The sequence below is a fragment of the Amphiprion ocellaris genome, chromosome 5 (genome assembly GCF_022539595.1).
Source record: "Amphiprion ocellaris isolate individual 3 ecotype Okinawa chromosome 5, ASM2253959v1, whole genome shotgun sequence".
In the NCBI taxonomy this organism is placed as follows: domain Eukaryota; kingdom Metazoa; phylum Chordata; class Actinopteri; family Pomacentridae; genus Amphiprion; species Amphiprion ocellaris.
In genome coordinates this window covers 26003356-26026870 of record NC_072770.1, presented here as the reverse complement: position 1 = coordinate 26026870, position 23515 = coordinate 26003356, and the positions used below count along the sequence as shown (strand labels likewise).

The 23515-nt window shown below is 41.0% G+C and overlaps 2 protein-coding genes across 2 annotated transcripts; one reads left to right on the top strand and one right to left on the bottom strand.

Annotated features, from left to right (window-relative positions):
• Nucleotides 1–3920: 3920 nt before the first annotated feature.
• eefsec (eukaryotic elongation factor, selenocysteine-tRNA-specific) lies at nt 3921–17036 on the bottom strand. Its single transcript, XM_023267342.3, has 7 exons — nt 16093–17036; nt 12167–12374; nt 11827–11923; nt 10741–10905; nt 8953–9597; nt 7228–7384; nt 3921–4781 (listed from the first exon to the last, which is right to left on the bottom strand). Exons 1-7 carry the CDS (start codon nt 16394–16396, stop codon nt 4606–4608), a joined length of 1752 nt encoding a protein of 583 aa, XP_023123110.1. The 5' UTR covers nt 16397–17036; the 3' UTR covers nt 3921–4605.
• Nucleotides 17037–17051: 15 nt separating this feature from the next.
• On the top strand, nt 17052–23411 carry ruvbl1 (RuvB-like AAA ATPase 1). Its single transcript, XM_023267328.3, has 11 exons — nt 17052–17338; nt 18279–18365; nt 18465–18597; nt 19785–19936; nt 20453–20542; nt 21570–21719; nt 21800–21863; nt 21960–22158; nt 22271–22373; nt 22464–22555; nt 23035–23411. The coding sequence occupies exons 1-11, from the start codon at nt 17198–17200 to the stop codon at nt 23192–23194; spliced, it is 1371 nt and encodes a 456-aa protein (XP_023123096.1). The 5' UTR covers nt 17052–17197; the 3' UTR covers nt 23195–23411.
• The last annotated feature ends 104 nt before the right edge of the window (nt 23412–23515 follow it).

Below are 23515 nucleotides of genomic sequence, written 5' to 3'. Positions count from 1 at the left end.
ATATAATCCTCATCGCATTGACAAAAGCACTTTGCTATCAGACACCAGTCACTCCAGTTTAGATTGAAAAGGAGTAAACAATGAATTACAGCACCAACAATGTTGTTCTTTTATCATCTTTAAGGTTTTATTCATAGCAAGGTTTTAAGTTCAGACATTTCTCTACAGTTATAATGGAAGTTTTTACTTCTACTGGTAGACAAAAGCTCATCTACACTGTAAAACAACAGTAATAAAAAAGTAATATTCTGACAGTTGGAGTGGCAAATAAATACTTTTCCATAATTAACAGACATTTTCTAGCCTCAGTTTTATCTTTAATCTTTTGCTTTTCTGCTTTTTCATATTTAATGAGGGACATTTGAAAACATGTATATAAAAATTTAAATTGCTTATAGATAATATATACTGATGAACACTACAGAAATTCACACAACAAAAATATTAAATGAATGTTTTTATCATTTTTGAAAGGTGTACATAAATGTATTTTTATGCCAAAAAAAATCCTTTAAAAAAAGGAAATTTTTTTTTTTTTTTTTTACAGTTGAAGGGTTTTTTTTATGTTATTTTACTTTAGCCATGTAAATTCAGTCTATTTTTGTAATTTTGTGTTTTTTAGAAATACAGGAAAAATCTTTAAAAGAAACAAAAATTTTTTTTACACTTACGCACTTCATGCAGGATGTACTAATATATGCATTGATTAGGGCAGCTTTTACTTGCTAGTTTTAGGTAGGCCAAATACTTTGCTAGTGTGTGTGTTTTTGTTAATTAAACTCTATGATTTTACTTAATTACTGTACTACAGAGGGAAATGTGATTTGTTTACCACATTCTATAATCATAACAGTGATACTTCTCATTAAAAACGTTTTACGGTTCATATGTTTATTTTTCAGTTACTTGGAATAGCAATTTGTTGTAACTATATAGGTATGTAACTATATAATTTTATATCGGTGTAACTTGCAGGCTCACATTCGTGTCCATAATTTAGAAAGGCGTATGTCAAGAACAAAACACCTAGAAAGACTTACACAGCTGATGGGGGGACTGGAGATAAGCGGCACCGGAAATGGAAAAGTCGATTGAAAGAGGCTGCGGAGGTATTAATTAAACAATGCCCATTTTAATCATAGCTAATTATATTTGCACACGAGGGCTCAGAGGATTGAGGGGGCTGAGGGTGATTGTATCTGTGTCTGTGCTCATTAGTACGGTGGAGCTGTCTGATGACAAAGTACTGCCTCAAATGAAAAGCAATAAATATCACCTTTGTCAGAGGTGATACTGTTAAAATGCTGACTGTGGACAGGTTTTATAGACAAGACCAGCACTTGATTGGAGCTGCTTGGATAAAGACAGAGAAATGAGAAAAATCTAGAGCTTGGAAATAGGCCATCAAACAAAAAAGAAAGCCAAATACTAGCCAGTAATATATTTGAGCAGAACAGAGCATGTTAGCAGCCTAACCACCTCCCCACTGGTTACATTGTTAATTAATGTTGCATCCATTTATCAGTCAAATAGCTGCTAATTAGTCTTTTCAAGCTCCTCTGCCTTGAACCACTTTCCTCCTGCCCTCCTCCTCAGCCTTGTCAATAAGCCACCTCACTCCTCCCTCTGTTTCTTTCTCTTACGAGGCTTATCTGTGCTCATCAGCGACTGCTTCCCATCTATAAACATCCAGGAGCTCAGACGCTGACCCTCAACTCCCGCGTGACCTGGAGGTCACCAGCAAAAAAGGACGGGGGTATTGAGGGGAAAATCATCCTGCCTGTGTCTTATCTCTTGGTGAGGTAGAGCCTGGTTATAAAAGGTGAAAAATACAAAAAGGATCCAACCTACAGGCCAAAATGTTACTGTTGTCTTAAGGTGTGATCACTTTCCCGTGTCCTGAGGTGAGAACAGGCTCCCAGCTGCTGTCCCAGAGCCTCCCTGTCTATCTGTCTGTCTGTCTGTCTGTCTGTCTGTCTGTCTTGCCTCTAAAAGCAGATTATTCAGGCCTCCTCACCTAAGCTCATAAGAGACCGTAGTGTCTCCCACTCTCTCTTTCTCACACACAACAGGATTAGTATGCATGCTAAAATATAGTGGGGAAATGCAGTGCACCCACACTCCTGTGTTTGTACTAATGGAACATGAGGGGATCTTTATCAAGACAAGAAGGATGAAACTAATCATCTTCCATTTGAGCAAAATGCATATTCTTTTATCAATTATGTTGTGATGCAAGACATCACAATGGCTTTAAGCTAATTCACGGTATGTTTTGTTTTTTTATTCCAAGCCTGCATGTAATGATATGAATCTGGCAAACATGAGCACCAGTAGCAAGACTTAAAATACGCTCATATTCAAGTGATTATATTACGGCATTGACACAAATACGCACACTGTCATGGTCCAACTGTGTAATTATAACATTAAGGGAAATGTTTAGAACCTTCAAAGATAATTTCCATTACTGTCTCATGATGAGGCCAGTAATAAACAGAGAAGAAGGGTTTTCAATAAAAAACTAGAATGGACAGAGAATGAAAGAGGGGGAGGAGCAAGAAAGAGAAACTGGAGAGACGCAGGAGTAAAAAGCGACATTTTTTTTCTTTCCCGTCTGGTTTTCTATAAGAGGAACGAGAGGAGATAAGACTAAAAGGACTGTCACTCAGAGGAACAATCCCTCCAGTGTCCCCTCTTGCTCGTGCTGCTCCTCCCTTCTCCCTCCCTCTCTCTCCAATTTCCACAGATTCCTGCTGAGATAGAGTCGCTGTTCACAGGGACAGTTTGCTGACATCATCCGCTACATACTGAGTGTCCTGCACTCTCACTGCACCGCCCAGCAACACTTCTGTGACAGGACCGACTCACATATACACAAAAAGAGATGTGATCATTTCTACCCTGCACAGTTCTCAATAACTGGCTAATTACTAGCAAAATCCATCACCCACATACACATATACTTTTCCTGTAGAGTGTACTCTTTCCTTTTTTAACATTTTTTCACTCATACAAAGATCGGAAATTCAGATGAGGAAAGGATTTAAAACAAACACAGTGTAATTTCTTCTTATTGCTTTTTCAAGTCAGTTAGCAAATTAGCTTGACTGATTTAGTTATTATAATTATAATGGTGCACTTGGGGCTACAAATCCAGGAAAAATATCATAATTTCAGTAGAGTACACCCTTGAATAGAAAATGTTTTGGCACTAAAAGGCAATTCAGTGCCAGGTTTACAACATCTTATGCATTTTAGTAACAGCCGAGACTGCATATGTATTGACAATTACACTCATCTGCCACTTTATTAGATAAACCTGTGAAGTCTATAGCAATTCAAAAGAGCAGCTCTTCCAAATACAAGGCTTTTTCTTCATGTTGTCAAAAGGGAATGATTCTTCTTTACATTCAGTTACATCATTGTTATCATTATGTTTAAAATGTTAATATTTTGTCTCCCCAACTAAAATACACAAACAAAATATTAGCAACACTTCCATTTGGAATGCAATCCAATACAGCACTACCATCCACTGTGACCTCATTAATAAACAAAGAAAACAGAAAATGCAGAAGCTCCATGTAAGCTTGAATAAATTCAACAGCTTTATGACAGAGGTGCTGTTTTGGATTGTATTAGACTTCACATGTGTACCTAATAAAGTGGGCAGTGACTGTATGAGGTAGTGATTATTATGCTTTACAGCAGATTGCAGCAGAAGAAACCAACCACAGAGGATTTCTATGACTTTGTCAGTAAGCATTCAGTTTTTTATTCTGCTCATCGTGCATGCTTGTACAGTAGCAGCTAAGAGGTAAGTTCTGCTTTAATTGCGAATGTAGTTTTTAGACTCAATTATTTTTATTGTATGCATCAACAACATTACAAATGATCATAACCAATCAGAGCAGGAATTTCAGCAAGAGTTTGCTTTATTCGTCTTCATTCTGACATCAATTCAAATCAAGCGAACAAGCTGCCAGTAATCATTGATCAACTGCCATTGAGGGAAATGATTCTGAGCTGAAAAAATACTAAAATACAGAAAAATTACTGTGAGATCACAAAGAAGGAGCTGATGATTTTAATCCCAAGTAGAGAAACATAGAGAAACCGAAGCAGGGAGCACAGACATCTGAGCAAACCTGTGAGCTCAGTGTTTTTAAAATGCTAGCTAGTGTTTGTACCAATTAGAGCTCAGCTGAATCAGAAACATAAAAAGAAAAGTTTGTTGCTAGGCAGAGAAATTGATTCAGACTTTATCAGGAGAACACAAGTACTGATTTTTTTTTTTTTTTTAAAAGACAAATCAAATGTATCAGGAAGAGCAGAGCAGCTTTCACCCTTGTGATGGAGCAAACGGGATTAGGTCCAGCTCCTTAAGGGGAGATAAAACAATCACTGTTTCACATGCGTTCAGCATTCCACAGTCACTGCATTTAGCAGACTGTCTCCATCCCCAGAAAAAGCCAATGAAAGTTAACACAGCCCTGATACACATGCTGGTATTCACCTCACCTCTACAAGACCTCTGGAGCTGCCCTCTCTCTGCCACCTGCACTGCGACATAATGTCAGCCTAAAGAGTGTTCAGCCAGGGTCAAGACTGAACCATCTTTTTATGGGGATCAAAGACATATCGCTTGAAATGCAAGTGAATGCTAACAGGCTGAGAATCTGCTTTGGGCTCCTCTTCATTTGCACCTTTGCTTCCACTCTTCCCTTTCTTCTTCGAGGCGGAGGATAACAACTGCTTGGTTTCAGGATGAAGGCCCTCTGAAACATCAAAGACAAAGTCAAGTAAAGATGCTGATTATCTATCATTTAAAAAAAAACAAGACACTTGCCAGAGATAGAGCCCCTTATGCACTAAATCTAAACCATACTGTCCTACACTTTATACAGTACTTAGATCAACTTAATCACCTCAGTGCTGGTGAATCCGATACATGACATGGATCTTTTCTGCCCTGTTATATGTGCAGTAGGAGCTGGATCAGTGCTGGAGCCTGTTCAGTGTGCTGACTTCAAGATCAACTGATGCCTTCATCCTCTTTAGGCAGCTTTCAGTTGCTGCTGGAGTCTTGTGGTCATACAGTTCTGTATTGTGTCTCATCTATCTGTTTAGACTCACCCTCATCACGTTTCCCTCTCTTGGGTCTTGTTCTCAGTTATGCTATTCTGTTTTCTGTGTTCGCTGTTGCTCATGCATAAACTACAAGTTCTTCTTCTCCGTTGTATGTGCCTTCTTGTCTTTGTGTATGTGCACTTGGGGGATAGAAGCTGGCTCCTTGTTTGCTTGCAGTTTTGCACACAAAAGGTAAGAAATGTTCTGGGTTTGCTGCTTTACACGCCGGCTGTCTGACCTCACGTAAAACGGCGCCAGCATTCTTCTTGTTATCGTGGTACCATCGTTGTATCGTTGCGTGAGGGTTGTTATGGTTGCAGCACGGACAGAAATTTCTTCTTGTTATCTACGATCAGCTGAAAACGTCCGTGTGCCACCACAAAAACACCCTCAGACCCAATCATTTGATCTGAGTTCAAGGGACACTTATTTTAGGATAGCTCTTTAACTTCTTTCACCACAGTTTGATTTCTCTGTATTTTTCTGCACACAATAAAATAAAACATACATTTAATATTAAAATACTGCACAGACTTGAAGAGTAATGGGGATCTGACAGCGATGCCTAAGAATCGAATTAAGTTCATGTGGAATATTAGAGATTGTAGTTGTTAGACAAGGTCAAAAATAAACACCCAGTAAGGAACAAATATGGCTAAAACTAATCACTTTACTTTCTTTTTACAGTCCTTGTGGAGGCACAGTTAATTCAGAATCTGTGTTTGCGACTGAAAAAGTATTAATGATCAGTAATACTGCATCAGAGCAGGCCAACTGACAGCATGAGATGTGTAGAAAATCCTTACCTTATTTTATCTAATTCTGTAAAAGTTTATATTCGTCCTAATTCTTTGGAGCAAAGTGGCATTTCAAAACAAAGTCATCCAAAATAGTTTTTTTTTTGGATTTGATGGCATTCAGATCTGGTTTTGGTCTCACACAGAGCTTGGTGCTGCTGATTAGTGGCAACATTTTCAAGACACTGCAGAGTCTATGCTGCCAACAGAGCACCTTTGTTTTGGTCATCATCGTCATTTCTGTAGCAGAAATATTTTCATACAACTGACGTTTGCTTATTTTTTTCAACCAAGTCTTCCTTTTCAGTGTTTCCCTGTGTTCCTAGCTCATTTTGCTGTGCAAACATGGAGCCTTCCAGTCAACAAACAGAGTTAAGAAAAAAATAACTCAGTGTTTCCAAGAACTACTAAATCAGAGTAGACAATGTTCCCTTATAGACTAGTCAGGGAAATTCACCAATTTAATGTGAACAATGCAACTTTTCTTTTCAAAAAAAGGAGCAAAACATTTGTATCATGATGTGTTTGAATCAATTTTTCCTAGAAAAGTACAAGATAAAGTGATAACTCACAACAGTAATTACTGGTGACAAGTATCCTGCATTACTCATCATCATTATTTATCAGTATCTATGTGAGGAAGAAAAGCTTGCTCACTAAGGGCTTTCAGTTTTGCACAATCTTACATAAAGATTTCAGAGTTGCAACATGTACAAAGTTGCCATAAGACAAAACTTAAGCGTAAAGACGCCTGCACAGATACACCTTAACCGATCACGACATTCTCACTGAGACGCCTCTGAATGTCTACATTATGTTCATGCGTGAAGGTTTCTGAGTCAGTATATCTGAGACGTTTGAGTATGCAGGAGTGAGGCAGCGAAGAGGATGTAGGTGAGGTTCTCTTTCTAAATGTTTTTGTTTTCTCTTCCCTCCCGGTGTGGAGTCGTGGGTTTTAAGCAACAGAAGGTAAAATAAACACTGATCAGACTTCCCCCGGAACACAGGCAATCCCCAGAGGAATCCTGGGAATGCAGCTCGGGATGTCAGGCCCACCGCTCTTACCACATCCTGAAAGCTGTCCGCTGAGCCCCAAAATTCAAGGGAATACAGAAAAAAAGTGCTCTGGTTTTGTGTATTGATGATGAGGGAGACTCATCTAATGTCAAACTGAGCAGCTTTATTGAAAGCCGCAGTGAGTTTGTTACGTGTGTTCTCCATTTAATGGTACCAGTGGTTTAAGTGACAGATGTTATCAAAAAAAAGAAACAGTTCAATCACTTCAGTAAATCCTTACCTTGTACACGAATTTTAAACTTCCCACTCTGTCCAAACCCACCCTCGATAACGCCGGTCTCGCCTGTCGACAGTGTGACCTTCAACCCCACAAACAGCTGGAGGTTGGTCTCCTTCTTGAACAGGCTGCGGCCGATCACACTGTAATCATCGGTCACCTGAGCACAAGAGAATCAGAAAAAGACCCTGATGAGCTGCAGCATTTATGACAAACACAATGATGAACAGAATGTGGCAAACCTCATTAGCGGGACAAACAGTGTGCAAGCATATGTTCTGGTTCTGACTGCACATTTCAGAATGTTTTTTGATGTGCAGCTCTTGTGGGCTGCCATGATTTCATTCTGCCATCACGACGCTTGAGGAAGAAGAGCTGGTCTTCTGTCTCGTGCCGCTCTCGTCAATCCCGCCATTCACCATGAGTCACATTCTTCGAAGCTCGCCGCCTAGCTGTCTCTTACTCTCTCTTTCATCGTCCTGCATTTTTTACGGCATATTTGTTTGTATTTCTTGCTTATCATCCATCACTAAGTCGATCTAACCCGCTACTAATCTGATAACAGGAGGGCACCGCTCTGTCTCCAAGTCAGCCCTGCCACCAGCTCTTCCTCTCTCCTCTGCCGAAACCCTTATTCATTCTTGAACATTTGACCCTGACGTCCCTCAAGCGTGACTGATGCGCTGATAAAAAAAAAAACAAAAAAAAAACACTGTTGCTGTACACGTCTGACAGACTGTATGAATTGTGACTGGAGGAGCAAGTCATATCTCAACAATGCCAGTAATGTGTTCTTTTCAAAAGTGAATTCTTTAGTCTTGAAACAAAACTGCCTCTTTCTGAGAAACATATGAACGACAAATGTAACGTCACATGACCACCATCTGACCTCGAACACACGCTGCTCTACTCCTGAGCAAGTGAGTGGAGCTGTCAACAGCCTGAGGTGCTAAAGCAGGAAACTAGTTCACACACTTGACCCCTGACCTGAATCTGACCCTGCATGAGGGTCCACATTGAGAAACAACTGTAACACACACAGAATGACAAGAGGCATCATCATCAACACCTCCAGAGTGCACACATGAAAATACAGCTGGGACGAGATGAAGGGAGTTGACTTTTTGAAAAATTGTCAAACTAATGCTTAGTTACATCAACTAGAAAACAGAATCAGATAAGACGAGATACAGATCAGCATAAACCGGAGCTCAGGAATTAGTACAGAATGTAACAACAATCACACGAGAACAAAAATCAAGAGAGGGGAAGAGAAAGAAAGGGAAAGATGCTCAGACTGAGGAAGGTGAGAGGAGAGTTTGCTAAACTCAGGCATGTGGGTATTCCTGTGTCACTCAGGTGTGTCCAAACAGCGCCAGCCTCGGACAGCTAGACGGGACAAGTGGCGTCAGACGGCCACCCACGCGCACCTCTGTCACAGCACATGCTAAGGCATGCGTACCCACCCATGCCTCAAACCCTGCTCAGGGCTGCATATGCATGCTTGTTTGCGTGTACGTGTCTGTTTATGAATATACAATAGGGGCTCTGTCTAAGAGGCACGCTCCAGTGCCACCAACAATGAGAAATATCCAAGGACCGGAGCCAGAAGAAGGCGTACAAGGTGATTGAGAGGGCAGAGAAGTAAGGACAACATTCAAGAATAAGCCTAAAGGTCATGGAACAAATCATTTTAAATAACAGACAAACTGTTCAGCATCCACTCACCCTCTCCACCTGTCCTTCCTTGTGTTTGGTCTTGTAGATGCGCAGCCGAGGCAAGGCGGTCTCGACGTAGTTTTTATCTTCAAACCCCTGTAGCAGACGGCCCTGGAAGGCCAGTCTGCATGCGTTAGCGTGGATGTCTGTGTCTAGCTTGGAGCCAATTACCAGACAGAGTGAAGGACATGTGACTGGCCGCTCAAACTCCAATAAGGCCCACTGCTCTGGGTCCGGCCCTGAACTCCCCTCTCCCTGCCCAGCAACATATTCATCCTGGTGGAAGTACTCCCGGTCGAATGTGAAGGGCGTTTCCAGTGAGCAGGGCTCTGATGGAGGAGGTTTAGAGTCTGAAGGGGGCTCTGAAGCACTGACGGGTGGCAGCCCAAAGAAGGTCACCCTTGCCATGACAGTCTCATGACCTACTGTGATGTGGAACTTGGCACGGGTGGCAAGAGAGCCCTTGAAGTAGCTTATCTTCCTCACAGAGATGACGGCCGCAAAGAGGGTGCGCAGAGACCCAGGAGTGCAAACCACACCACGCTCCAACAGTTTAGGGTCGAACTGTGTCACACACACACCCACACGATCCCCCTGCATGGCCCCAGACACTGGCTTCCGAAACATCTGCACCGACTTTATCTTCTTGGTCACCTGAAGTCAGAGCGCATAGAGACAGAATACATAACATATCAGAAAGCACATTTAAACATAAACCTAGTAACAGATTGAGTATCACACTGCTTGTGCAGTCAGCTATAGAATTTAGAAACTTAAAAAAAAAAAGTATATTAGGACCCATGATACTTAAGTTCACAGCTCACAATGTTATCATTTTACAAAACAGGAAATTTAACAGCCAGTAATGCTAAAATGTTACTCCTATCATTTTCAATCATTTGCTCAGGATCAAGGTTGCTTTTACAATTAAAATCTGGAAACTAAACAAGGAACATACTCTGCAGTACAGGAATATTTATATCACACTAAAAAGACCCACTAAAGGATGCTTTTGTCAATAAAATATACACATATGTAAGTAAACAGCTCATTAAATATGCACAACCTGCAGTGTAAGCACTTCTTTCTTTAACACATAACAGCGCTATTAGTCAGTACAAATGCACAGCTAAAGACTGTTAATGATCAAATATGCAAAGGATTTCAACAGTGCAAACTACTGAATGTTGTTAATTTGTTGAGAAAAATTATGTCTGAATATATTTCTGAAGAATATAAAGCACTGACAAAAACTTACTAAAGCAGGTACTTTATTTTGTTTTGTTAAACTATGCATCTCCAAATAAATCTCAGATGTACAAATGGACAACTAAAAGATCTATCTAGGGTTTATGTAACTGTCATACCAACTCTTAACCTGTTATCTAACTATCTCTGGTGCTTTTCTGGTTGTTTTTATTGACAAAATCAGCAGCAGTCTAACAGATTAAGGCTCCACAGCAAGCGACTGTCAATTTAGCCATATGCTGCCACCAAGAGGTGAACACAATAACTGCAGAAAAACCCGCTGAGCCTGGCTGAAAGTTTGCATCTGGTCTAAATTACTCAAGTCCTGCTCTGCCAGTCCACCCCAGTCCCCTCATCCTTCCCTCACATTAAACTGACACATCCTCTGAACCCAGTCGGCCATCCGTCCCTCTGTCTGCCCACAGCCAACTCAACTTCTGAACTTCCGAACCTCTGTGGTTTCTACAAATGCATTTCCATGACTCGGGAATGTTACTTGCTGGTAAATATCAGAGTTTCCAAATTCATGCCCGTTTTTCTGGAACATACCTTAAGCGCTGGGATTTCCACGGTGTCATTAATGGCCAGCGACCCCTGCAGGACAGTCCCAGTCATGACTGTTCCCTGACCGCGGATGGAGAAGCAATGGTCCACAGCCATTAGAAGGTCCCCTCCTGGGTCTCTCTGAGGGAGGTATGTATGCTTTTTCAAAAGCTGAGGGGAAAAGAAAAACACATAAATATTCCCATGCAAAACAATGACTGGTGTCATAATATCACTCAATAACATGTGTGGCTCTTGAGGTACACAAACATGAGGATAAACCTGCACCAAGTAATTGTTTAGATTCACATCTAGTCGGTCTGCACAAACATTTCCTCTTAAAATACTGTCTCTTGTGTTGTGATCTGACCGTGATGAGTCATGAGTCAAAGTACTGTTCTTCAAATCCCATGAGAATGCAGATAACCTGATTAGGTTTTGGGTAAGGTACCACCCTGAGTTAGTTTTTCAGTCAGTTTGCAGTTTGTTGAGTTTGACAAGAGCATTGTCTGGCCCGTAAATCAGCCAATCCAATATTAGCTTATTGCAGTTGATCTGAACTAATCAATTCCAAAGAAATGTTTGAAGCAACATGTTCATTACATAGTTTGTCCTTCAAAGGATCACAGAGTTGTTTATTTTCAACGGTAAAACATCGTTCTTAATACGTATCTTAGTCACTACATGCTTAAAGACAAATTTAGTAGAATCCTAATCAAAACTATTTGTGTTTTTTATGACATTTTCTGCAATGATTAGGGTATTTGCCTAAAATGGTTACAGACAAGAAGTGACAACATCAAATATCTTTAAATTTCTTAAACAACTGTTCCTTCTGAATAATTCAACTCAATACATGTCAGAGGATAAAATACTTCGTTTAGCAGATCAGATAAGTGATAATAGGTGTAACTAATATCCAAGTGGTTAGGGCGTATTAGCCCTGTTCAGCAGATCCTCTACTATTCATTTGCCTTAATTTACCATTTTAAGAACGATATCAACTGACTGCCTGCACTTGGTTATTTGTGAGAAGCGTTTGGACCTTGATCAGTAAAAATAGCTGGTGATGACTCTGCTTTCAGACGTTACCTCTATTAACTGTGACACTCCCTGTGGCTCCTCTGTGTCAGCAGCTTCCGGGCCTCCAGGCTTCGCGGCCACAGCAATCATGGGACATTCTTTAAATCTGGCCACCAGAAGAAAAGTCATGTCAGAATTACTTCATGCTTTGATGTGGAAGTACTGATATAAGTTACCACAACCAAAAAACTTTTGAAGACAAATAAAAGTGGGCCTGACGGACTGATGCTGGAGTAGTGAGGAAGACAGAATGAGTAATGAATGACTGATTCTGACAAGACACCTAGCTTTAGATTTACTTCTACCTCTACACATATCCCCGTGAATTATTTTGCTCAACAATGCCGACCTGGTGTTTTCCAATGTTTTGTGCAGTCTTTTGGTCATTTTCTCAATGGCACTTTGTCTTTTGTTCGGTGGCAGTAAGTCGATCTTATTCAGGACGACGACCATGCGAGGGCAGGTCAGCTCTCCGATCAGCAGACACTCTGCAGTCTGGGTCTGCACCCCTTTCACCACATCCACCACCAGCATCATCAGGTCAATGATTTGGGCACCTAGAGAAGGCAGATATTACAGAGCTGTAAGAAAAGCAGCCAACTGAAGCAGGGCAAAGTGAGTACTTTGCTGTTAAAGACATTCCAGCTTCCATGTTCAATAAAAAGATCTATATCTAGGAACACATATAGAAAATATGAGTCGAGTACATGAAGCCGACAACAGCAACACAAACAGGAATGGACACAGACACCCAAAAATAATAGAAGAACAAGAAGAGAAATTAGGTGAGGGGTCCACCAAGGCAAAGAGAGAGCAAAAGGCTTGAGGGTTGAAACTAGAGCTACAGCTCACTTGGTTGTCTTTCCTTTCCCTCTTTTCTTTTCCTGACTTTGGCAGTCTCTCTTTCCTGTGCTCCCCTCTTTTCTCTCCCTCTATTTGGCTCCCTCTCTTTCCTGTGCTCTCCCCACTTGGGACTGGAGGGGAAGTTTAATACATACCATCATCTACACACTTCTCTTCCTCCCTAATCTACAGCATGTGCCATCCCAGTGGCTCACAGGTTTAATTTCTTGTGTTGTTTACACGACACAGCTGCATTCAGTGTTCGAAGGGCCTAAAAAAAACAACTTTGTTACATCTACACCACTTGAAGTTTGTGTTCAACACTGCAAGTTAGAAAGTGAGTTTTAATGTCAATTTGCATGACAAATGAGAAAAGAAGCATCACAGGTAGAGTTCCTCTGAATAAATGTCCTGATTCTTTGCACTGAACTGCATCAGTACTTCAGCTGTTTCTCTCCATGGCCCCAACCATCCAAGTCAGCATGTTACCAGAAACCAGGTATTTTGAAGAGATAAGGCGCCCCCTGCTGGATGGGTAACATTTGAGTTCAACTACAGTGAGGAAGCAGGACGCTACTGCTGCAGCAACTGCAGCATTTAGACAGTGAGATCTTTGTTAAGCTCTATGTTCTATTGTGATTGACATACAGGTGTGAACATTGCAGCAGATACAGTTAATCTTGTTTGTGGTACCCACTGTATCAGCAGTATCAGTGTTTGTACTAATTATGAGCATTAGATAGTTTTTTTCCTTCTATTTTTGTGATTTTACTGTTAAATCTAAATTGTATAGAGTGAAAAGAATGGAGCTGATGTCGAACCTGTATGAAGCTAGTATAAAGACTGAGACCAAAAGTCAGAAGATTTCTTGAAATTGAATTTATCCCATTTCCAGTTCATCTTATATTTGCATGAAGGTCAAGAATACATGCGTTTTATTATTTTTTTTTTACACTATTTTGCACAGCACTTCAATCAAATATGTGTAGAAATTAGTGCATTTTTCACACTAAGCAGTGGTGTATAATTTGATCCTATCTCACTGAAGACTTTGAAACATGTCACAACACAAATGTAATTGAGAAAATTAATGATAAAGGAATTTCATATGGCGTCTTCAGTTTCTGGAACCAGGTATTGTTCATACTGGTTCACTGTTGAGACACTTGAATAGAATACAGCCAGGGTTAATGTTAAGGACATCTGCACTTTTCTCTCGCTGTGACAAGTCAGAAAGCCTCTGTCAAAAGCAAATGTAGTCTAAACAAAAGTCCAGCAATAAATTCTTTTGCCATGGGTGTTATTATAGACAGCAGCATAATGAGAAGTGTTTCTAATATAAAGTCTAAGTGATATAAATGGGGTTAACAGAAAAGTCCGAAACACCTGTCAGTTGAAGGTGAATCATTACTTTTAGAAAACTGTTCACTTAAAATTGAGCAGTAGAGTCTTTACAAAGGTGAGATGGTGTGTGAAAATAAGTTTCAACTTAGTTTAATTGTGGAGATATAATAGTTTTATAATAACTCTGTTTACACTGCACTTTTCTAAACAAGGATACAATACGCTTAACAGTAAATCCAACTGAGTAAACAGTACATGTTGTGAAGTAATAGTTGTGGCAAAGGTATTATATTGTTAATATTGGCTTAATATTGTCATCGGTATCCACATTCATAGTAATGTGCTCAATGTGTCCAAAAGTCCTCAGAGCTTCAAAAAAAAGCAACTGGACATTTTGGTTCTTGAAGACATTTCATTTCTTATCCAAGAGGTTTCACCAGTTGATGCAGAGTCCTAGATCTACAGCAACAAGAAAAAGTAGGTGAACCTTTTGGAATTCCATGGTTTTCTGCAGTAATTTGTCATAAAATGTGATCCGATATTCATCTAAGTCAAGAATATTGACAAATATAATGTGCCTAAAATTATAATCCCCAAAAAATCTGATCTTTCATATCTTTATTGAGAACAACCATAGTGCTAGTGGAAAATTTATGTGAACCCTTGAGTTAATGGCCTCAAAAAAGCTGAGTTAGGAGGTGTGGACTAGAGCTACTTTGATGGGTAAAAACACTCAAACTTTTTAAGTTTGCTCCGCGCAAGAAAAGTACAGTTATCTGAGCCATGCTACGCCAAAAAGAGCTTTCAGATGACCTACGATCAAGAATTGTCAATGTACATAAAGCTGGAAAAGGCTACAAAGTGATTTCAAAGACTTTAGAAATTCACCAGTCTACGTGGAGGCAACCAAAATGTGGGCGCCCAGTCAAAATGACTCCAAGAGCACAAGGAAGACTCATCAATCAGGTAAAGAAACAACCCCGAGTGACAGCCAACGATTTGAAGGCGTCATTGGAACTAGCTAACATCTGTGTTCATGAGTCTACGATATGTAAAACATTCAACAAGCAGGGACGTCTATGACGGGACACCACGAAGGAAGCCACTGCTTACTAAAAAGAACACTGTTACATGCCCAGATTTTGCAAAAGATCACATTGACACTCCACAGCGGCAAAATGGCAAAATGTTCTGTGGACTGATAAAACAAAGACTCAACTATCTGGAAAGAACACACAGCACTACATATGACGTTAAAAGGGCACTGTACATCATCATTCAGACAGCCATGTCTAACGGTGCAGTAATGACTAAATCCTCATATGATGACTCGAGGTTAATGGTGATGAGACTTTCTGTGAAGGGACATTGATAATTGGTCTAACCCTCGGTTTAGAGACGGCTGGTCCAGTTTACCATAATTTTACACAGATGGACTCCTTCACTCCTCTCTGAAACCATCTGTCTTCTGTGTCCAGGATGTGAACACTGCTGTCCTCAAAGGAGTGTCCCTTATCTTTTAGATGCAGGTGGACTGCTGAGCCTTGCCTTGAGGAGCTGACTGTCCTGTGTTGAGCCATACATTTGTGGAGTGGTTGTTTAGTCTCCCTTATATATAGGTCTGTGCACTCCTCATTGAATTGGACTGCAGTTACAATGTTACTAATCTTACTTTTGATTGTTTTATCTTTGGAGGGATCGTTTTTTATTGTGACTGGCAAAAAATTTTGTTTCTTAGACACATCAGCTACATAATGTAACATATTGTTCCGTCTGTTCCTTTCTTGTTCTGTTTGATGTGCTGCTTTTTCCAGATCTCTTTGCCATTCACACCTCCAGTCATGTCAGTCTTTGGTAGCTACTGAGAAATTAGTCATGGGTTTTTGGATTACAATATATATCTAGGACTCTACATCAGTCGGTTAAAACTAAATGAAGCCTCTTGGATGACAGGTGAAACGTTTTCAAGAACCAAAATGAGAAGTACAGTTGCTACTCTTGGGATTTCCATTACCTGGATGAAGGAGAATATAAACAGAGGTGTCCTAATAAGACTCTTAATACCACTTTCTCAACATCAGAGCTCACCTCCAATGATAGTCCGAATCAGAGAAGCGTGGCCCGGACAATCCACCAGGGTGAACTGAAGGCTGTCATACGGTTGCTGCCCTCCGCTGTCCCGCAGGTGATCCGGAAGATCCACCGTGAAGGAGGAGAAGCCGAGGTCCAGCGTGATGCCTCTCTCCCGGGACTGTGGGTTCTTGTCGAAGGCAGCCGTGGACGCGGTGCTGCTCAGCGCCCTGGCGAGCGACGTCTTCCCGCTGTCGACATGTCCGAGCACCCCGATGTTGAAATTTAACGTTTTAGTGCGGCTGTCAGCAGACTCCGACATTCTGTCAACTAACTGATGAAATGTTTACTGAAGTGTGGTTTCTTCTTCACTCTGAGCTGGACCTTGTACTCAGCTCCAACGGAAACATTAGGCAGAGTTTTTTGCTTTCCACAAACTTTCCACTTGTTGTCAGTCCGTTAGTCAAAACCGAATACACCCCATGCAACAAAAAAATTACTATTTTGTGTTTTCCAGTATTGTTAGCTGTAAACAGGACTTTACTTCTAGTGTAAACCGTTGAGAGAAGCGTCTTCCCTACTGTCAGCGCACTCCTTCCTCAGAACATGGTAAAGCGGAACGTTTTTTTAGTAGCTACCATATGTAAAACAGCAGGAAACTGATCTTCTAAAGGGCGCTTTAATTTCAGTTTACTTGCAAAATATCTATGGAAACCCCTCCAATATGTCAGTCTTACGTCTATTTGATATTTTTATTCACACATTCACAAGTTTCTAGCAGTTTCTACTACGACAAAAGAAATGGAACACAACCGGAAATGAAACCTCTGAAAGGTGGGGCTAGTGCTATAGTAAAATGATTGACATGATCATAAGACAATGGATGCGTCATATGATTTGACATGGTCCAATAGTTTTCCAGAACAGTTCAAATAGGCGGTGCTTCAGGGTATCACTTCCGCTCATTTTCCCTAGTTACCCACATGGAAACCAATTTCCCTGTGTTTTGAGTTTCGGCGCCGATTGCGGCGGTAAGGAAAGATAAGAGGCACAGGAGACATATTATCCGTCTTCAGCGCGTCTCGCAGTCTTTTCATTATATTTTTGCCTAAATAACACAACTATGAAAATCGAGGAGGTAAAAAGCACCACAAAAACCCAGCGGATCGCTTCTCATAGTCACGTCAAAGGACTCGGGCTAGACGAGGCCGGGAATGCTAAACAGACAGCATGTGGACTGGTCGGACAGGAGGCTGCAAGAGAGGTGATTTTCATGTTTCACTGCAACTACATTGTTGTTGTATTTTTTGGGGGAGTGATTTCCGGAGGTGTGGATGTTTTTAGACAAAGATGATCCGATGTATTACATGTGATATAGTGCACCATAAGCTAATCCGGTTAGCGCTGAGGTGTCGCTGTTTCACTCTCACGTCAGATGTTAGCTGAGTAGAAAGTTTAACACTGTATGGAGATCACATTTATTCATGTTATTACACTTAATCTGCACTATCGAAGGTCTGATGTCTACATTTTTACCCGTTGTTCTCAACTGTTGAACAGGAAGGCGTTAAATGTAACACTATTCATTTACTATTTCTAGTTAGTAATACTCTATTTATTCATTTCTCATCCGTCATTCTTGTATATATTGTATATATTATTGTTATTTTAATTAATATCTTTACTGTATATTGCTGCCTTTACTGTATATTGCTGCTGTAACATGGAAAATTTCCCCTGACATGGGGAGTAATAAAGGACTATCTTATCTCAAAGAAATCTACGTTTGTAGAAGCAGTGGGACTCCAGCCGCAGCATATCTGTGCTTTACAGCAGTCCCAAATATTGAGGAGATATGTTAAATATGACAGAGGATCTCCATGCACACCTGTCTTATGGGACATGTGCGTAGAAGAAGGACAAGTGTATCCCAAATTTTAGAAAGACTCCTGCACAAAGGGAAAACGGCATCTGTTTGTGTGAATGAAAGCACTGGTCTGATAAAGGTGTACCATAAAAATGATGTTAATACCTGTAATTGTGCAGGTAGGACAGTATGCCGGGGTATTTTTGCAACTTTTAGCTATATCAATAACTCCCTCCTGGGTTACAACTTTCAGAACTACCACTGCATTTAAGTCTTGCTGGAGTTTTACCATTGAATGCTATGAACTGTATACCAGGATATTTTTCTTTCTCTCCAGGCTTGTGGCATCATTGTGGAGTTGATCCGTTCAAAAAAAATGGCTGGAAGGGCAGTTTTACTGGCAGGGCCACCCGGAACAGGAAAGGTAAGTGTGCAGCATTTTTTCACCAGCAAACCTTCTTATAGTTTTGTTATTGCAGCAGATTGTCACTCTTGCCTCTCATTGCTACTTCCCTACCTGCAGACTGCCCTCGCCTTGGCTGTAGCACAGGAGTTGGGAAACAAGGTGCCTTTCTGCCCCATGGTTGGCAGTGAAGTCTATTCATCTGAGATCAAAAAAACAGAAGTATTGATGGAAAATTTCAGGAGGGCCATTGGTGAGTGTAACACAAATGGTTAATACCAACTCAGATTTTCATTCTAAGTCCCCAACAATTCACTGAGACTGAGGTTGTTGTTCTTTGGAAGGTTTTGACCGGTTGTACATTTAGTTTATAGTAATGAAAATAAGTAAATAAAGAATTCACTCAACATGGCTACAATTTCTTAAAGCTGCCAGTTGTTTTACAGCCAAAGTAGCACAAGACTGAAAGGTCTATCTATCTATCTATCTATCTATCTATCTATCTATCTATCTATCTATCTATCTATCTATCTATCTATCTATCTCTCTATCGAGCCATTTTATTTACTAATCAATGGTGCCACAAACTTATAACATCTGAAACGCTTTTTCTGAACAACAAAAATATATTTCATTCACTCCTTTTGTATTGTATTGGCACCATACTTAAAATCAAATCTGTCAGCAAAATTAGATCCTGCTAGGGCTAAATTCGAAGATATGATTGGTGGATCAGTTGAAGGTTCTGAAAGAAATAAACTTTATCCATTTTTTTCTGTTCTTTGTACTTGTTGCATTTTTTGCTGTAAAAGGACATTATATTTTCAGTAGTTATTGAGTAAAGAGCCCTTGGTTGGGAATAGCAAGTTGTCCTGCACACGCAGTTGTCATGAGCTGAAAGGCAACATTTGAAAGGGGATTTATGAGGATGGTGAGAGGGTAGTTAGAAGGAAGAAAGGATGGCAAGGGGAAAGGGGTTTTTTCTTACCGCTGATGGTACCTGTCGAGCGAGGAGGAAATGGAGCTTAGGTGGAGGGAGAGGTGGTCGTCAGCACGTTCGCTCCACCCCTAGAACAGGATCTGCAGGGGGAGTGGGTTTCATCCGACGCTTGTCATCACTTTGTCAATAACAGCATTGTGACAGACTGTCCCCGCCTCAAGCATTACTCTCTGACCCTCAGCACTGAGGATCAGGCACCTGTGTGCTGCCCATACTTGAGGCCACGGGCTCCCTGAAAGAGTAACAAGAGTGTGATCATGTTACACTGAATGATGCCCAGGCATTTCATGGGCACGCACACGTTCTTTCCCGTAATAAAATACGGCGTTCAGTAGTCTGAAGGATGTGGCGTCTTAGCTGATACGGGAATATAAAGGCCCGATTGAGTTCTCACTCTGTACTCTGTGTGTGTGTCTAACTGTAATGCCGCCCACATTCAGGTCTGCGCATCAAAGAAACAAAGGAGGTGTATGAAGGAGAGGTGACAGAGCTGACCCCCTGTGAGACTGAGAATCCCATGGGTGGCTACGGAAAAACCATTAGCCACGTCATCATCGGTCTGAAGACAGGAAAAGGCACAAAGCAGCTCAAGGTCAGATCTGGAGCTATAATTTTTGCTTCTATCCTCTTTTAGTCGTCATTCCCCTGTTCCTGATTTTAGAGAAGCTTGAGCTACTTTGTATGTAGCAAAAGTGTGGTAATTGTTATAAGAAAGGAAAACATGTTGATTAATGAATAATACATTTTTAGACTTTGCACTGGTTAAAGTATTTCCTAAAGCGTGTCTCTCAAATGCAGTTTGTGTCATAATTTCTTTGTCAGCATCTCCAAGCCCTGTTTAAAATATAATCACTTTCTTCGGTAAAACTTGCACCTAAAAAGTTATATCCTGGCAAACTATTTTGATTACATCTGCCTGAATTTTTCTGCCACTTGTTTGGTCTGTACATCCAATATCATGAGTGTGCAGTATTTGATTTCTGTTTATATATATTTGTTATGCATTTTAAAATGTCACTGACCACTTAACGCTGACGGTTTTAGATGTTAGAGTTATGCTTCCTGGGAACACTAATGCTCAGATTTTAACACTGTTGTGTTTCCTCAGCTGGATCCCAGTATTTATGAGAGTCTTCAGAAAGAACGTGTGGAAGTGGGAGATGTCATTTACATTGAAGCCAACAGTGGCGCTGTCAAGGTAAACCGTGCTACTTTCATGTGTTACGGTTGTTGCAAATTGTACTTGGTGGAATCCTGAAGAGAAAAAAGTTTCCATGCTAGACTTCAACCATCTAAACCCTCAAACCCAAAATTCAACCATTTACTAGAGCCAGAAAACATAAAACCCTGCTAACACTTGGGTGCACTTAGAAAAATCATGTACATGTTGATTCCATTTTTTTCAATATAAAAAAAAAATCAAGAAAATAAAGTTTTCTGTATTTTTATGATTTATGGCTCTATAACTGAACTAAAGTCATGTTTAAGTTCCCCGTATTTCTGGCCATGGTTGTGCTGTTTCCACAGAGGTGCAGAACTTTATATTGCAGTATGAAATTAGTCCACAGTAAGCAAAAATGTGAGGGGAGTAAAAGCACCCAGACACCGCTGGGGGTTTAGAGGCTTAATTAACAGGATGGTGTTTAAATTCACGAATAAAACGATTAAATATAAATGCTATAACCAAGAAATTCTTGCTGAGGCCAAAGTTGAGTGTTCTTGCCTCGGAGTGCTTTCATCTCTCTCAGCCCTGCATGAAAGCTCTGCTGCATTTCTGCTGTACTCAGGAATGAGCCTCTCTCATTCCTGCAGCTCTTCATGCTGCCTCTATCTCCCCATCTCCCACAATGCCTCTTTTCCACCAGCGGGGCTTGTGGCCTGTGTTGACAGGCTGCGATGACGGCTCCTTTAATCGGTGCAGGTGGGCCGGGGGCACGGGCCGGCACTAGTCAGAGGGCAAAGGAGGAGGGCTGGGTGACACATTTGTTACTGTTGACAGCAATCTCATGACTTGCCTTCTCAAACTCTTTCATCCCTCGGCCACATGCCCTCCTCCCTGCGATGAGCTGGCACCGGGTTCAGTCATACACCTGCTCGCCCTCCTCCCTGTGCTGTCTTCTGTTTCACTGTTGACCAGAGCAATGTGAGACATTCATTGTTGTTAAACGCGGGTTGTTGATTTTTTTAAATCAGGGTATTTGTCATATATTACTGTATCTTTGCAGAGACAAGGTCGTTGTGACACCTTTGCGACAGAGTTTGACCTGGAGGCAGAGGAGTATGTTCCACTGCCCAAAGGTGATGTCCACAAAAAGAAAGAAATAGTCCAAGATGTTACACTGCACGACCTGGATGTTGCAAACGCCCGACCGCAGGTACATAACTGCAGTGCAGATGCATCTGTTCACTTACAATATATATTTCCACTCTTTAATAATCTCTCATTTCATCTCAGGGAGGCCAGGACATTCTCTCCATGATGGGACAGCTGATGAAGCCCAAAAAAACAGAAATCACAGGTACAAAGAACCTCACAACTGCCTCAATGCAAACATCACAATCTGCCGTCACACACTGACTCGTGTTGGTGACTGACGGTCGTTTTCTCGCTCCAGATAAGCTGCGTGCTGAGATCAACAAGGTGGTAAACCGCTACATAGACCAAGGTGTAGCTGAGCTCGTACCTGGCGTGCTGTTTGTGGACGAGGTGCACATGCTGGACATCGAATGCTTCACGTACCTCCACCGAGCGCTGGAGAGCACCATCGCCCCCATCGTTGTGTTCGCTTCTAACAGAGGAAACTGCTTGATTAGGTGAGAGAAGTAAAAAGCATTTTATGTGGAGAAACACAGTCTTCAAAGGTAAATAAAACAGTAGTTTTCTTGCTGAGATTTGTAGTTTTAAAAGTTCATTGTGGTCTACCAGGGGGACAGAAGACATCAGCTCTCCACACGGGATTCCTCTGGACTTGTTGGACAGAGTCATGATAATTCGCACCATGTTGTACACGCCGCAGGAGTTGAAGCAGGTGAGCCACGCTACCAAAATAACAGAATTCCTGTAGGATGTAGGACCATCTCGTCCGTGCATCTGTCACTAACAAGGCTGCGGTTTGTAGATCATCAAGATCCGAGCTCAGACTGAGGGCATCAGCATCAGCGAGGAGGCTCTCACACACCTGGCAGAGATTGGCACCAAGACCACCCTCAGGTACACACATACATTCAGAGTGTTGATCAGTAGAGTAGAGCAGCTCATGAGTGTCCACAGTGGTCATGGAGACAGACATGGAGCAACAATTATCAAGAAAAAGACAGATGCCTTTTAGAGTAGTGAAAAACAGCGACCTTAGAATTCAGTTGCTTGCACTGCTAATGTTAAGAAGTGAGTTTTGCTCATTAAAATATAAATTAAAAACTGTACATGTGGATTATTAAATATAATAAAATGTGTTTCTTTAGCTTAAGAACAATTAATAAGCCTCATATGCACCACAATATTTATAAAAGATAAAATGGCATTTTAAGGGATCAACAGAACCCAGAATTTTCCTAATGCCAGAGCAATATTGATGTTGCAATGTGTAATACTTTACATAGAAAAACACTTCAGCTGCAACTCCTCATTTACCTCTCTCTCATAAACTGTTGTATAACTGCATGTGGCTAATCTTTCCTGTTTCCTCTCAGGTATGCCGTACAGCTGCTGACACCTGCCAGCCTGCTGGGCCGAGTTCAGGGAAAAGAGACGGTGGAGAGAGAGCAGGTAGAGGAGATCAACGAGCTGTTCTACGACGCCAAGTCCTCAGCTAAAATCCTCCAAGATCAGCATCACAAGTTTATGAAATAAAACCGTTTTCCACCTTTTTTCTAGCAGCTCACAGGGCCGATGTTTATTCCTCCATCTTTGTTTCTTCTCATTTTTCCATCTCTGCTCTCTACCATGGTTCAGTCTAATGTCCCTTTGTCTGCCTTGTTACTGTAGTAGCTGTGTTCTAATAAATTTGAAGTTTTATTCACTCTGTTTATTGCTGAAAATAATTTTTGAATAAAAAGAAAAACACGAATTGCCCCAGCTTTGTGTAATATTGTTTGAATTGGTGTGTCACATTTTTAATGCCACGTATTGCATTATGGACAGTTCTTACTGTGAGAAAAAAGAATGGATGGC

Bases quoted from the DNA above. Each gene is read 5' to 3' on its own strand.
- eefsec (XM_023267342.3), bottom strand. From the start codon at position 16,396: ATGTCGGAGTCTGCTGACAGCCGCACTAAAACGTTAAATTTCAACATC. The intron at 11,924-12,166 runs GTCGGCATTGTT...TCTGGTGGCCAG, and splicing joins AAAACATTGGAAAACACCAG to ATTTAAAGAATGTCCCATGA. The intron at 9,598-10,740 runs GTATGTTCCAGA...CTCTGACTTCAG, and splicing joins TGGAAATCCCAGCGCTTAAG to GTGACCAAGAAGATAAAGTC.
- ruvbl1 (XM_023267328.3), top strand. From the start codon at position 17,198: ATGAAAATCGAGGAGGTAAAAAGCACCACAAAAACCCAGCGGATCGCT. The intron at 20,543-21,569 runs GTAAACCGTGCT...GTATCTTTGCAG, and splicing joins CCAACAGTGGCGCTGTCAAG to AGACAAGGTCGTTGTGACAC. The intron at 21,720-21,799 runs GTACATAACTGC...ATTTCATCTCAG, and splicing joins TTGCAAACGCCCGACCGCAG to GGAGGCCAGGACATTCTCTC.